We start from the raw sequence: 15292 nt of genomic DNA, 5'->3' as shown, positions 1-15292 counted from the left end.
TGTTACAGAAATATTTCAATGTTTCCTATCAGCCAGAGAAGCCGCCCGCAGTCGCGAGAGGGAGCGCTCCAGCAGCAGTGTGGGTATGGGCGGTGGCTCGGGCCCGCGGGGGGAGGAGGAGCCCTCGCAGTTGCAGGAGGACAGGAGGGCCAGCACTGGCCTGCCTGAGGGCCAGGACCTCTACACAGCCGCCTGCAACTCTGTCATTCACCGCTGCGCCCTGCTGGTGCTGGGCGTCAGCCCTGTCCTCGTGTATCTGAACACTCAACAGGAAGAGGGAGGCAGGCCCACACAGCAGCCCAGCGCAGCCACCCAGGAGGGCACTGGCTTCATGACCAGGCAAGGTTTCTAGGCCGCTGCAGTAGCCAGAGTTTAACGCCCAAATGTCTTCCTCCAGCTTATTCTCTGCCATTATCCTCTTTATGTGGGCATAAACATCCTTCTGAATGTTTCTATATACTTCCTATGCAGTGCAGAAACAAGCCAGGATATTAGTAGGTACTTTTATTTAGTTTCCCCCTTGATTCAGTGCTCAACAAAACGGGCAAATTATTTTGCATGATTTTAGCTACTGTCGATTACAATTCAGGCAAACTAGACTTTACCTAAGTAACTGACTGGTTGAAGGAAAACAAAAATGTAAAAGGTAACTTGTTGGTTGTAGGAGTGAGAGTCTGACGGCAGAAAGTCGCTCAGTCCAGGTCAGTCCCAACTACAGGCTGATGAAATCCAGAAGCGAATCTGACCTGTCACAGCCCGAGTCTGATGAAGAAGGCTATGGTCTGGTGAGTAATTAACCCTGATTTGGCTTAGGTCTGATAACGAACTGACACTTTTCACCCTTATGTCTTCCTCTTACGTAATTTATTGCCATAATGAATCTCCAAATGTATATCTGATGCCGCAAGCACACGATTTTAATTAAACAAACACAATTAGAATGTTTTTTGGAAAAGTACATTTGTGTGACATTTGTAATGTTATTTTGCTAATTTGTTTCTTTGTTTTTCTTTGGGAAGAGTGGAAGAAGAAATGTTGATCTAGACTTGGTTTCCTCTCACAAGAAGAGGGGTGAGTTTCACTAATTTTACATGTAATGAGTGTTATTAAAACCTTGTAATTGTTTCCTTTCTTCTAAAACTTAAATGGCTAACTAATTATAATAAATAATAACCTCCCTAATAGGACAAGTCTAAAAGGCTCTGTCCTAGTACTGTCCAGGCTTGCTTTATACTAAAGTTAATAATGATTTGACCATTAATTAATCTTTTAAGAACAGAATGTATTTCACTTTAAGCCCTAGTAAAAACAATCCTCCAATAAGCCTCTGCAAAATTAGTGCGTTTCACAAGTTCAGGCTTTCTTTACGAGTCAGTCCCACTGTGTTTTTCAGTCGGCAGCTTTGAGTGCAGTCCAGTTGTCCTCATGAAAACATTATGCTCTTAATTCTGAAATGCTCTCTTACGGGGCTTCTGAGTGTGTGTAATTTTCATTTCATATGACCCTGCTCTTCCATAAATCTCGAGACAACCCAGGCCTGTTACAGAGACAACAGCACAATTCAGATCTCTCGCAGTCCTCCTTATGGACGTTTTGCTGTTTTTGTTTGTTTTTCGCTCTGGGGGCATAATTAAAGCCTTGAGGTTTTTGACGCTCAGCACCAAGAAAAGGAAAAACGAACCTCTGTGTCTGTGCTGTAGGTTGATTTATGAGTTCAAATGCATGACTGTGTGAGAGTGTCCTGCCCAAAGCCCTCACGTCTTTTGAAACCCAATATGACATAACTGCTGTCTGGTGTATGAAATGTCTCCTTTTGTCTTCTGATCTTTGTGCGGTAGTGTATTTACTCCTTTTTGGCCAGTTGAGCCCCAGAAACAAGAAGAGCTTCAAGCAAGTACATGATGGCATGTTTTAACCTTCTTCTACCTAAAGCTAGTCTTAATATTCATAAACCTATTGTATCGCAGCTCCAGCACATTCATTATTTTAAGTATTAAGTATTTCAGTTTTTTGTACAATAATGATCCATGCTCAATTCCCAATCTCATTCCTGTTATATTAGTAAGAAGTGGTGAAGTAATGCAGAGTAAATGTGCTTGTTTTACTAAGAAACTACTTAACATCTTGCCTTATGCACATTTTCCCTTAATTACCTTTCCAATTATATATAATCTGTCCAGAATTGTATACTACTGTTCCATCTTTCATCTCTGCAATTGCTGCAGTAATAAGCTTCTTGATTTGCGAATACAGAAATCCTTGCCCTAACCTTCATGTTATTCTGCCATGGTGTGTAATACGTTTGGATTTAAAACTTTTATATAAAACAAAGACTACAAATGCAACAACAACTAAGACGGTTCTCTTATTACTGAAATTTCACAGCAATATTCAAGCTAAAATGGCACTAGCAACATTTTAATGCAACCAACAAATAAAAACCTCAAAGAATGCATTTGCTCAGTTCTTAAGCTTATCTTTTGTAGCACTAATGGGTAATCTTGACATTTGGAGAAAATGTATAGCATTGAGAAACTCATAAACGTAGTACATACAATGTTTTCATGTGTGTTTTCAAACATGGAAATGATGCAGTTATAATGATTTAGATGCAGTCCGTGCAGCTAATGTCAATATGTATTTCCAGCACTATTTACAATGATTGGGTATTTCATTTACATAATAAAAGTGAAAGCTTCTTTGAAAAACTAAAAACACCAATCATTAAGGCAGCTCTGAGGGACATATCACTTTGGAGTCATTTAGGAAAATGAAAATGATCTTTCTGGGAAACCAGCCTACCACTATTATTTTGATTGTATACAACAATAATCTCTGACATTGCTGGTCATTTGTTTCTGGACACACAAAATATGCATCTGGATGAGGAGCAGTGTATTGGGAACTGAGCATTAATGTAAAATAAACCACGATGCTGACAGCTATTCTGAAATGAATTACTTGAGTCATTATTCAAAGCTCAAATCCATGTGCATCCATTTACCAGTCGTTTTTTTAATTTAGATTTAGATTTTATTTTTCTCTTTTTAGTGCCTGAATGATCCTTTGCATACTGATGCTTCTAAAAAGGCAGTGTTTGCTTTGATGCCCTGCTTTTGCCTGTGCAGAAGCTCACGGCTTTAGCAGGTTCTACACTTGGTATTCGATGAGGGTTTAGAATGCAGAATGCCATAATTCATGTAGGTCAAGGCAGCGCTGACCCCCCCGCTCCCCCGCAATGCACATGTACTCTTCAAGCTCAGTCTGCTTTCTGCTTACTGTTTAGTTGTTTTTTTCCTGCTTTGATTATAAGATAAGAAAAAATATATACTATATATTTTTGGTTTGTAAGAGGAATTCATTCTGGTCAAAGCAAAGTGTTATTTTGCATGTCTTTTTTTTTTGGCTCCCCCAGACCCACTTCAGGAGGAAATGAAGGTGAGCTTCAGATTAATAACTAATATCTGACAAGGCATCTGACTTGTTTCTCTCAGGGCTGCTCCACAGTTCTCCCGACCCAATCACTGATTCTTGGTTTCGCATGAAGCACGGCCGGGATCGCCTGTACAACTTGTCCCATGCTTACGAGGAGTCAGACTTTGACCTGACCAAGTCCATGGGAGTTCACGCTCTCATCGAGAACATCGTGAGCTTTGTGAGCGGAGACGTTGGCAACACGCCTGCCTTTAAAGAGCCAGAGGAGAGCATGTCCACCAGTCCTCAGGGCACAATTATCTCTATGGAGCAGCAGCAGAGCCGGGCTGAGGTACCCAATCCTGTCAGGTCCTCGGTCATTGGGGGAGGAGACCCCTGTAGCAATATGTGTAACTGACATTGTGCTTATCAGAACTCCAATACTAAGGGTCTATTAATTAATCTAGTCATTATGTTTTATGTATGTATAAATGAATTATATCTGCAAATCAATAGCCCAAAACCCCCAAAAGAACTGGTTATATACCATGAAAGAAATAAACTGGTAGTCCACCAATCAGCAAATGCAAAAAAAGCTAAACTTGGTAACGCATAATTCTCTTATTATTGCTTAAGAAAAATATGGCCAAAATATGGGTACAAATGTACTTTCTAAGAGCTCACACACAAGATACCATGGCTCATGCTTTATGTGTGTGATAAAGTCCATGCAGTAAATAGAGTTGTGTTTGCCGGTGCAGCTTCGTCTGGAGGCCCTGCACCAGATTGTGGTGCTACTGTCGGGGATGGAGGAGAAAGGGAGCCAGGCAGCAGGAGCGGGACGTCAGGTCCCAGCCTTCCAGTCGTCCTCCCTGCTCACTTCGGTCAGGTTGCAGTTCCTAGCAGGCTGCTTCGGCCTGGGGACCGTGGGAACCGGAGGAATCAAAGGGGAGAGTGTGCAGCTTCATCACTATCAGGTGATGTGGAATAACACACTTCCTTACATTGAGTCATGGGGTGGGAGAGTGTAGTTTTTGCTGGTGTTTTTGTTTGTTTGTTTTGTTCATTTTTACATATAATGAACCAGCTGGTCTGTAAGAAACTGCATTCACACCACCTCCATGGGATATGGGGATTATGCAATACACTGTGGTTTTAATGAGAAATAATATTTTCACATCACCAATACAACAGTTTAGTGTAATAGCTCACGCAGTTGGATATTTTACAGCTAAAATTTTGTATGAATCACACATACCCAATTTGGCAAGATATTAAAAAAAAAAAAATGAATTATGACTTCTGGCACCTTTTTAAAGGGTAATTCTTACTAGGCACTTCTTACTGTATGTACATAAAAATACTCTATACTGCTATAAGTAGGATAGTGAATATAAAACATTCATTCATTGATTAATATAGGATGGTATCAGAGCCGCAAAGAGGAACATTCAGATGGACATCCAGACTGCTGTGCACAAGATTTATCAGCAGTTATCAGCCACCCTGGAGCGGGCCTTGCAAGCCAACAAACACCATATAGGTAAGTTTTAGCCCTGTAGTGGAAATGCATATGTTCTGCTCTGAGAATGCAGCGTGCAAATTCAAAGAAGCAGAAGTCTGACTTCACTGACAATCGTTTGGAAGGTACTGTCAAATAATTGTTTTTATTTTTGTCTAGAAGCCCAGCAGCGCCTCCTTTTGGTAACGGTGTTTGCACTGAGTGTCCGTTACCAGCCAGTGGACGTGTCTCTGGCCATCTCCAGCGGCCTGCTCAATGTGCTCTCCCAGCTGTGCGGCACTGACACTATGTTAGGACAGCCTCTGCAGCTGCTGCAGAAGCCTGGGGTGTCTCAGCTCAGCACTGCGCTCAAAGTAGCCAGCACCAGACTGCTGCAGATCCTCGCCATTACTACAGGGTGAGTGCTCCTCACAGGGAAAAGTGATGTGCAATAACACACATCCCTTCAGATGAAAAGCAACACAGAGGGCTTCAAGTAAGAAACTCTGCAACCCATGGTGTTTATGGCTAGATCTAGTGTAATCTCAGTTTATGCATAGCTCTAGTCTCTGATTTGATGGAGATAAAAGCGAAATCCACAATATGTTGTGTACTTATTCACTCCTTTACTCAATCTCCCTCCTTAAAAAAAATGTGAATGATTTTAAAGATTAATGATGAGACAGCAGTGATAGCCACTGCCAACTGTATCACCCATATTGAATTATTTATGTATTTGTTAGTCTTTTCTGAGAGTATGAGCATTTTTTTGTTTTGTTCCATCAATTCAGGACCTATGCTGATAAGCTGAGTCCCAAGGTGGTGCAGTCCCTCCTGGACCTGCTGTGCAGCCAGCTGAAGAACCTGCTGTCACAAGCTGGGGTCAGCCTGCTGCCACCCTGCAGTGAGGAAGAAGAGGAGGAGGAGGAGGAGGAGGAGGAGGAGAAGAAGAAGAAGAAGAAATCTGAAGAGGGGGTTGACCCAGAGAAGAAAGACTTCCGAGGTACAGTGTCTGCCTTTGTCAGTCTGTCTGAGTCGGTGGAAGATGTTTGTGCACCATTGGTTTCGAATGGTCCTGTTGAATAAAGCAATAAAGCAATAAAGCAAAATCACAATCTATACCAGTAGATATGAGCTTTTACAGCTATTCAAAAAATTGATGACCTACTTCCCAAAACTGGCCACCCATGCTCCTCCAGATATTAGTGGTAAATCTAAGGGATTTAAAATACAATTTGAGTGGTACATGTAAGGGATTAACAAAATTACAAATAAAAACTGCCTTGCTTTACATTTTGCTCACTTTCTGGTTTGTGAAAGAAAATGGTTTATGCCAGAGACCTCTGAGTGAGTTGTCATTAAGGAAATCTCTTTAAAATTAAATCCTTTGTGATTTTGTTTTGTATCCATGTGGATGCAGTACTGCTAGACACCTCCTTGGATATTTGTAAAGTTTAGTATTATTAGAAATTTGACTATAGAGGAAGATATGGATTCATGAGCTCTTGTCTTAAAGTTGGATGTAATATAAGAACCAGGTTATATTTTCATTCAGTTGTGCATATTTTATACCAGGAGTGAATTTTTCTGTCACATAATGTTGGTTTTATTTAACAGATATATAAATTTAAACTAAACAAATTGAGACTATCATAGTAAAAATACAAGGCATTTCACATTGAAAAATGATTACACATTACTTCCCGTAAAAGGAAATAAACAAAATCAACTATAACTTGGATCAACAAAATAGAATTTTGAAGTTTGAAATTGAAGTTTGTTGTATTGTGATGCAGTAATTGTCTTTTTGTCAGTGAAAGTGTCCTGTATGCTTGGCTGATTGACTGCTTTGTGTTCTTGCAGCTCTTGTACGTAAGCAGCATACAGCAGAGTTGCATCTTGGGGACTTTCTGGTATTTCTCCGACGAGTGGTGTCATCCAAAGCTATACAGTCCAAAATGGCTTCACCAAAGTGGACAGAGGTGCTGCTAAATATTGCTGCTCAGAAATGCTGTTCAGGTAAGGCAGTTTTCAGATAAACTTTCAGATAAATGAAAATCATATCATATCAAAGAAATCTAAACATCAATAACGGTTTAATTCTGTACAATATTTAATCATTTAAAATTCTCTGTTGGCCTGACATTTTGTATTACAAAACAAGTGCATAACCCTGAAGCACCTCCTTAATTATTAAGCCCTTTTAACTCTTGTTACACTTTGTTCTAGTTCAGTAACTTCACACCCTCTGGAACAAATTATAGACATCATGTCATTTAGTGTATTTATTGGATCATTAATTCCTTGAAATGGAAAGAAGTCTCCTATAAACATGTTACTGGAAAATTTAAAGTACAGGAACAATGTGTATAGTTTTGTTGTGGGGGAAAGAAAAAAACAACTTAAATATGATGAAAGGGCTGATTCATGTCCATTAACAAGTGTGGAGTGGTGGAAAATGTTTTGCAAGCAGTTGTAAGCCGCTGTGATGGTATAATAATAATATGTTCATGATTAGATGAGGTGATGGTACAACCTGTTTCTCAAGATCTCAGGCTAACAACCTGAAGTGTATTTATAGTGTTCTGCCAACTCAATGGAATGAAATGGAATGGAATAATGCATCAATTACCATGATTTTATATATGTATTTTTTATGGCAACATTTTATTGCAAGGTTCTTTATTGCTCCTCCAATTGTATGATCTTTTTCCATCATAACTAGGTGTTCCCCTTGTTGGGAATCTGAGGACGAGGCTCCTTGCTCTCCATGTATTAGAAGCGGTGCTGCCAGCTTGTGAATCCAGTGTTGAAGATGATCAGATGACCCAGGTTGGTGATTTGAATTAAGTAATTGTATTTATTGAATTGACTACTCTGTTGCCCAATATATGAGTATTGTGATTATTTAAACACAATGGTATCATATTGCCCATTAAGTATAGAATGTTAGTCCCATGGATTGGTTCATTTGAACAAGAGCCTAATGAATTGGTACACTTTGTTTGGTTGATAACACACAAGAAGAGTGAGTTTCATTTCATGCAGAACACTATAAACTTCTGTCACTTCTCTGTAATAGATGTATAGGATTGAATTTGAACAGGTTGTGTTGATGTCAACCATTTTCTCTCCCTGTCAGGTTGTGGAACGCTTGTTCTCTCTGCTGTCGGATTGTATGTGGGAGGCACCCATTGCTCAAGCCAAGCACACCATCCAAGTCAAAGAAAGGGAACAAGAGTTGAAACTTCAGGTAGCAGCTTCTTTCACTCCACTGAGTCAAGCTTTCTCCATGAACATCTCCAAGTGCCATGGGTTTTGGTAACACTTGTCCTTTCCCCTGAAATTAAATGAAATGTCATTTGGCTACTAGTCTCACTGGCAGCCATTTAGCTCTGGTTAAACCCCTACCTGCACTCCACAGTGAATCCTTCTTGTTTCAGGGGGAGGTGGAGGAGGAGGATGAGAACCTGCCCATCCAGGAGGTGTCCTTTGACCCGGAGAAGGCGCAGTGCTGTGTGGTGGAGAACGGCCAGGGCCTGACCCACGGCAGCGGAGGGAAGGGCTATGGGCTGGCCTCCACAGGAATCACCTCTGGCTGCTACCAGTGGAAAGTAGGGATCACTAAACTGTGCCCACTAAGCTTGGATAGATACAATTCTCAACTCTGGCCCACTTGTCTGAAGTATATTTTAGATGGGGATTCTAAGAGCAGAAATTAGGTGCCTCTTCTTTTACTGAGCCTCAGTTTAGTGAATGATCCAAAACTATTCTGAATTCATTTTTATTGACTTAGCCTCAGAGCATAAGGAAAGGTCAGAAGTGAGAGAGAGTCGTTCAAGGCAGGTTTGTCTCTGCCAGTTCAGTGAAGATGTTTTAAAGTATCTGTCTAATGCCTTGTCATGCACATTCTCAAACTGGATTGAAATTCTACGTTGTAAACCATAAAAGTAATTTCATATAGAATTCAATTAACAATGACATTTTAGGGTCTGAAATCCTAGCTGCCATTTGCTTTTTTCTTTACATTCACCAGAAACCTAAAATGCTTATCTATGTGCACTGAACTTGATTTATTGATAAATGAGAGAATTAGGCCTGTCTAGCTAGAGACATTGATCCACATTTTCTGCCACAATGATGAGGCTTAACTGGCATTAAAGCCAACAGGAGTGCTTCCAATTACCACAATTGTGAAGTGCAGCAATCTGTTCGAGCAAGACCAGAAGCTGTTAGGCACCGTATGCTGCTTCCAGGGTAGGGCAGTCAAAGCTATGGCAGCAAGCCAAGGTGCTGCATAAGCGCACCAGCCACTTCTTATATCGAACAAAATTCATTTGCTAGGTTACTTAAGTGCTTTGCTCCCGATGAACTTAATTTCTGCAAAAGTTAACTGGAGATGTATAAATCTATATAGAAATATAAACTTGGTTTCTGGATTTGATTTGCTTTTACAATATATTAATACACTTTTGAAATTCGAGAAAGTAGTGGCCTGATTGAAATATTGTAGTAACTTGGGTTGCCATTTTCCTTTATAGTTCTACATTGTGAAGGAGAACAGAGGTAATGAAGGAACGTGTGTCGGGGTGTCTCGCTGGCCTGTTCATGATTTCAACCACCGCACGACCTCGGACATGTGGCTGTACAGGGCCTACAGTGGGAACTTGTACCACAATGGAGAGCAGACGCTGACACTGTCCAGCTTCACACAGGGGGACTATATCACCTGTGTGCTGGACATGGAGGCACGGACTATCTCTTTCGGCAAGAACGGGGAGGTGAGGAGCTGCAGACCTTTTTCCACATTTTGTACATTGAAGGAGGATTTAAATCCTGCCCCCCACTTATCTACACACCTTATGCTACACTGTTAAGGGGGACAAATGTTTTTTATTGAAAGTAAAAAAAATATATAATACTGAAATATCATAATTGCATAAGTCTCCACAACTCTGAGTTAATACTTGGTGGAAGCACCTTTTGCAGCAGCTGTGACTCTGTTGGGCTAGGTCTCTATCAAATTTGCACACCTAGATTTGGCAATATTTGACCATTATTCTTTAAAAAACTGTTCAAGCTCTTTCTATTTGGGGAGCGTTGATGAACAGCAATCAAATCATGCTGCTCACATTTTCCTTTTTGATCATTTGCCACTCCAGCGTAGCGTTGGTTGTGTGCTTCTGGTCATTGTCATGCTGAAAGGTGAATTTCGATGCCAGCTTATTATTTATTTATTTTCTACACATTTCTAGATTATTTTTTTTAATTTGGAAGTTGTGGAGTAGGATGTGTAGATAAATGTGATGTAAATATTTTTTCATTTATTTTAATTCCATAGTATAAGGCAGGCAACAAAAAGTGAAAATTATGAAGGGTGGGGGGGAGTGTAGCCTATCTAAGACCTATACAATGGTAATCTGCCTTTATTTGTGTACTTTCATACCTCCTAGATCTGTTCGATTTACTTTGTGGCTGTAGTTAATGTAGCGTTCCTTGCTATGGCATGCCAATATAACTAATTCCAGAATTACAGTAAAAAAACAAACCAAACAAAGAGGGCAGTGAATGTTTACTGATGTACCATGCCTATAATGATTTCCCATGAGAAATTAGTGTGATCAGTAGTGACTCATGTTCACCGGTATTTCTCTCAAAAGGAGTCAGGTTTGAGCACTCGCTTGCACACATTAGCCTCATTACAGTTCGCACAGTGCAAACTCACTGATGAAAAGAGTATCTAAATGAAGCCAGGGTCTCCTGTTTCACTCCACTTGCCAAAGATCCCATGTTGACAGATGACATTACAGTTAACGTCTTGTTTGGTTGTAAAAGGTTTTTAGTCGGTACAAACCTTTATATTAATAACAATTACACTGCAAATGAATATTGTTTTTTGAGCAGTGCATAATTAGAGCTGCTTACTGTGATATTAATAAAGATAACTGAAGACATAATTGAATTGAATAATACTGAAGGTAGGTAGGTGCATGAATTATAGTTTTTATAATAAGAGAGTATGACAGAATCAGAATGACCAAAAACACATTTAATCTAATTTCTTACAGATGAGAATCCCACAATAACCTGTAATTGTGTGCTCTGTATTTTAAGAAAATTAGTCTTTTACTGGCAGATCTTCTGTGAGCAGAATTGGTGACAGAAGCTGTAGCCATTAATCTATTTTAACAATACTCTCTTCAAATTTCCCATAGCATCTTATCCGTATACATTTTCTGCTTAGATAAGATCCTGCCTTTTCATTTCTGAGCTCATGTAATTTTAATTTGACTGGGTGCCACATGCAGCTCTCTGTAAAGTCAAGTCATTAAATTCTGCTCATGTGGAAAAATAGAAAAATCAATGTTCCTCTATGGCATGGCAGCTGCATAGAGGCCTTGGAGGAAAACAGTACATCTAATTTCTCTCCCAGATCAGTGCATGTGGCAACGACTTAAACGATAAATGTGTGTTTTGGGTTGTAACAATCATTCTGAATCCTTTTGATTGATTTTTGTGATATTTTATCATGAATAACTGCAGGAGCCCAAGCTAGCTTTTGAAGATGTGGATGCCACTGAGCTGTACCCATGTGTGATGTTCTACAGCAGTAACCCAGGGGAGAAGGTAAATCATATCTGAATAATAATGTGTATTTTCACTTCCAACGAAAGGTTTTGATTTGAATGTGCCTATACTGGAACGGTGTTTCCCAGCCTTTTCAAGCCTAAATCACACTGACTTAATGTTTCGGGCAGCGCTCCAGTCCCGTCTGCCCACCCCGTGATGAACTTAAATATACTAATAAATAAATACTTTGGGGTTTGCCTAGGGTTGGGGTTCAGGCTGTTGATTGGCCTTAAAATAGGGCAGGTAACCTACTGATGTAATACAAGTCTCTCCGTGCTGCACTGCAATGCAGTATGACAGCTCAGCACAGATATTCAGAATATTATTTAGGTGTGGCAATGGGGTAACTCACAACCCTTTTTTTTTCTCTTCTATAGTTAAAGATGTACAATTATATGTAAAAGTTTGTGTACCCCTGGCCAAATGACATGTTTTGTTGATTTTCTTCGTGATATGGTGGTTTCAGTAATTCTCAGGATGCACTGATGAAGAAGTAACAAGTTTATTACACAAAATAAGAAGTGCAAGTTAACTCGGAGCCCTCTTCTCACTTGAAGTGAAGAAAAGAACTAAAGATGAGAGTTTGGAGAAGCTTTATTGTATATTCAGATAGACAATGGGTTGCAGTCTTATCTATCAGAAGCGATTACATCTCATTAAAATACAGTTGTACAAAATAGTTTACCACATACATAATAATTAACATAGACCTAAGTTTGTTCCTGATGTTGGAAAGGTTTGATGAGTTGATTGGTGCTGGTCAGCATTCTTAGGCAGCAGATGTTTATGAGATACATTGTTTTAAGTCCTTAATCCAATACCTGTGTCCCAAAACACACAGCCTTCGTACTGTTTAACGGTTTTAGCTGACTGAATAATTCTAAAGACAATAGTTGATTGAAATAACCCCTCAGACAGAAATCCATTAAGAATTAATAGATAAAGTAGTTCCCATGAAGGGGTAAATACAAGCAAATTATTGTTTCATAGACTAAACTGAAACAATTAATACTATAACAACATGAAACAATTAATAATATGGAAATAATATACAGAAAAATAATAAAAGTAAATTTTCCCACTACAGTGAAAACAAATTTAAACTTGACATTTCTGCAAATTTTAATGCATATTTGCTGAATTTAACAATTGATTTTTTTTTTTTTTTTTTGCCTGAAGGCATAGTGGTTTGGAAACACTACTGGAAGCTGAAAGTTATTTTCAGTGGCGTCTCTGATGCGATTTGTTCCAGGTTCCAATTGTACCACCGTGTGGTTGTTTCTGAAACTGTTTCTCATCTTTCACAGAAACATTAGCATTTGTGCAGGCAGTTGTGACTCAGTTCTTGGGTATGACTAGTTCTTTAAAGTAATGCTCTTTCTTTCTAGTTTAGATTTTTAAATCAGAAAACAATCCCTCAAAGTATGCATATGGATATTCCTAAGTTTTTTCACCCAAACAAAATCCTATGTTCTTGTAGCCTACGTCTGAGAAGGTTTTTTTTTGTCGCACAGCTAGGTACAATGTATCATCCAATCATGACTTTTATGTTTGAGTAGAAACATATCTGCATGATTCCCTATTGATAGAAACGCCATAGTGAGGTGTATTCAGTGGGGTTTTTGCCAGCTGGAGTAGCACTGACCAGGTGAACAGATATGTAGGAGTTGGGGCTGGAATAAGAATCCTCCATGTGTATAGGTGAAGATATGCGACATGCAGATGCGTGGCACCCCGAGGGACCTGCTGCCTGGCGACCCCATCTGCAGCCCTGTGGCCACTGTCCTGGCTGAGGCCACCACCCAGCTGATCCGCATCCTGCATCGCACTGACCGCTGGACACACTGCATCAACAAGAACATGATGGATCGGCTGCACAAGATCAAGACCTGCTTCAGGGAGGGCGGCCAGAAGCTGAGGAAAAGCCGCTCGGTGCAAAGCCGCGAGGAGCACGACACCCGCGAGGAGCTGCGGGACGAGGACAAGGGCCGGCATGGCAAGCATGGCCTGGGGGAGCTCAGCGAGGCCCAGCTGAAGACGCTGTGCACCGAGGTGTGGCCGGTCCTGTCTGTCATCGGGGGCACCGACGCTGGCCTGCGCGTGGGCGGCAGGTGCATCCACAAGCAGACCGGCCGGCACGCCACCCTCCTGGGAGTGGTGAAAGAGGGAAGCATGTCGGCCAAAGTGCAATGGGACGAGGCAGAGATTACAATCAGGTATGGGCTGCGGTACTGGCAAGTCGACATGTTTGACCTTCTACTTTACTATATAACTATTTATTTGAAGCATAGATTTGTACTTTTTGCTTACCAATTCCTTACCAAGCACCAGTTTGTTTTTTTGGTTTTATTTGTCTTTAGTTCATGCTTCTTTTATACTTTGCATATTTCTGTATGTTGCATTTCAGTGTCTTCTCAATATCTATTCTTGTATTTTGTTGTATTTTCAGGGTTAAATGTATGCCTAAATGTGGAAAGGGTGGCAATTTCCCAATCAATTGTAATCAGTTGTAATATGATGTAAAACTCAGAGGTTTTCATAGTGTATTCATGTAAACATAGATTATCGTGAAACACATAATGTAGGTTTTTAGTTGTTTTGAGAAGTGTCGTCTCTCTCTTGTTCTTCTATGCTAGGCTTCTGTTTTACTGTTTCACTGTTTTCCAGGTTTGGATTGTTTTACTTTGTGTGTTACCAAAAAATGATCTGCTTCTTTATCTCACCTGTCTTTCACTCATTACTGCATGGAAACCCTGTCCTTTCAAGTCCTTCTACTCATTTAAACCATATTGTTTAATTATTATTATATATTTTTTTTAAGTTATCTTGCATGATCTTGCTCTATCTTCTGTATCTATCCTCCTGTGTTTTCCCTCACTCCGTGTTTCCTATGTCACTCTGATCTTTATTAAAGCTTCCCAACTTTTTGGTCGCCTAGTGACACTCCCCTGTACAACCTGGAGCCCTGCGAGCCGCTGCCGTTCGACGTGTCCAGATTCAGGGGCCTGACGGCTTCTCTGCTGCTGGACCTCACCTACCTCACTGGCATCCATGAAGACGGCGGCAAGCTGAGCGGCAGGCGGCATGACAAGAAGCACCGGCACGAGTCCGAGGAGAAGGGGGAACCTGAGCAGAAGACCGAAGGCGAGCACCAGAAGGAAGTCCCTGACCTGCGCGTCTCCCACAGCCTGGACGAAGTCAAAGCTCACATCACCACCAACTCCAAGTCCGAGAACGAAATTGCCTCCTTCACCCTGGACACCCAGGCAGGGTTAGACCCTCCACACAATCAGGCTGAGGGAAAGAGGAAACCCCACGAACACGGGGCCAGAAACCATGACCTGGTGCAGTCGGAGATCCGAGCGGTGCAGCTGTCCTACCTCTACCTGGGGGCTATGAAGTCACTCAGCGCGCTGCTCAGCTGCAGCAAGTACGCCGAGCTCCTTCTCATCCCCAAAGTATTGACCGAAAACGGACACAACTCGGACTGCGCTGGCTCCCCGGTGTTCCAGGAGGAGGTGGAGATGAGGGCCGCGCTCCAGTTCCTGATGCGCCACATGGTGAAGCGCGCAGTCATGCGGTCACCCATCAAACGTGCCCTGGGCCTGGCTGACCTGGAAAGGGCTCAGGCCATGATTTATAAGCTGGTGGTGAATGGACTGCTGGAAGACCAATTTGGTGGCAAAGTCAAGACTGGTAAGTAGGAATCGCAAGGCAGCAAATTCATTTATATCCTAGGCTATTGAC

The 15292-nt window shown here is 41.0% G+C and overlaps 1 protein-coding gene across 6 annotated transcripts in view; it reads left to right on the top strand.

Moving 5' to 3' along the window:
- herc1 (HECT and RLD domain containing E3 ubiquitin protein ligase family member 1) overlaps positions 1–15292 on the top strand; it is a 70096-nt gene that overhangs the window by 25431 nt on the left and 29373 nt on the right. For 4 of the 6 annotated variants that reach the window (XM_066701795.1, XM_066701794.1, XM_066701792.1 and 1 more), the window contains exons 23-38: positions 9–339; positions 665–785; positions 1020–1071; positions 3495–3766; positions 4176–4391; positions 4837–4957; positions 5096–5333; positions 5707–5918; positions 6779–6934; positions 7641–7747; positions 8058–8168; positions 8359–8529; positions 9457–9696; positions 11459–11542; positions 13247–13761; positions 14460–15241. In XM_066701795.1, the coding sequence (XP_066557892.1) occupies positions 9–339; positions 665–785; positions 1020–1071; positions 3495–3766; positions 4176–4391; positions 4837–4957; positions 5096–5333; positions 5707–5918; positions 6779–6934; positions 7641–7747; positions 8058–8168; positions 8359–8529; positions 9457–9696; positions 11459–11542; positions 13247–13761; positions 14460–15241 (3729 nt within the window). The remainder of the gene's footprint in view (positions 1–8; positions 340–664; positions 786–1019; positions 1072–3494; positions 3767–4175; positions 4392–4836; positions 4958–5095; positions 5334–5706; positions 5919–6778; positions 6935–7640; positions 7748–8057; positions 8169–8358; positions 8530–9456; positions 9697–11458; positions 11543–13246; positions 13762–14459; positions 15242–15292) is intronic. The other 2 variants (XM_066701797.1, XM_066701796.1) reach the window with 2 other exon arrangements.

Source organism: Amia ocellicauda, chromosome 4 (assembly GCF_036373705.1).
Source record: "Amia ocellicauda isolate fAmiCal2 chromosome 4, fAmiCal2.hap1, whole genome shotgun sequence".
In the NCBI taxonomy this organism is placed as follows: Eukaryota; Metazoa; Chordata; class Actinopteri; order Amiiformes; family Amiidae; genus Amia; species Amia ocellicauda.
This window is presented reverse-complemented; position numbering and strand designations above follow the sequence as displayed.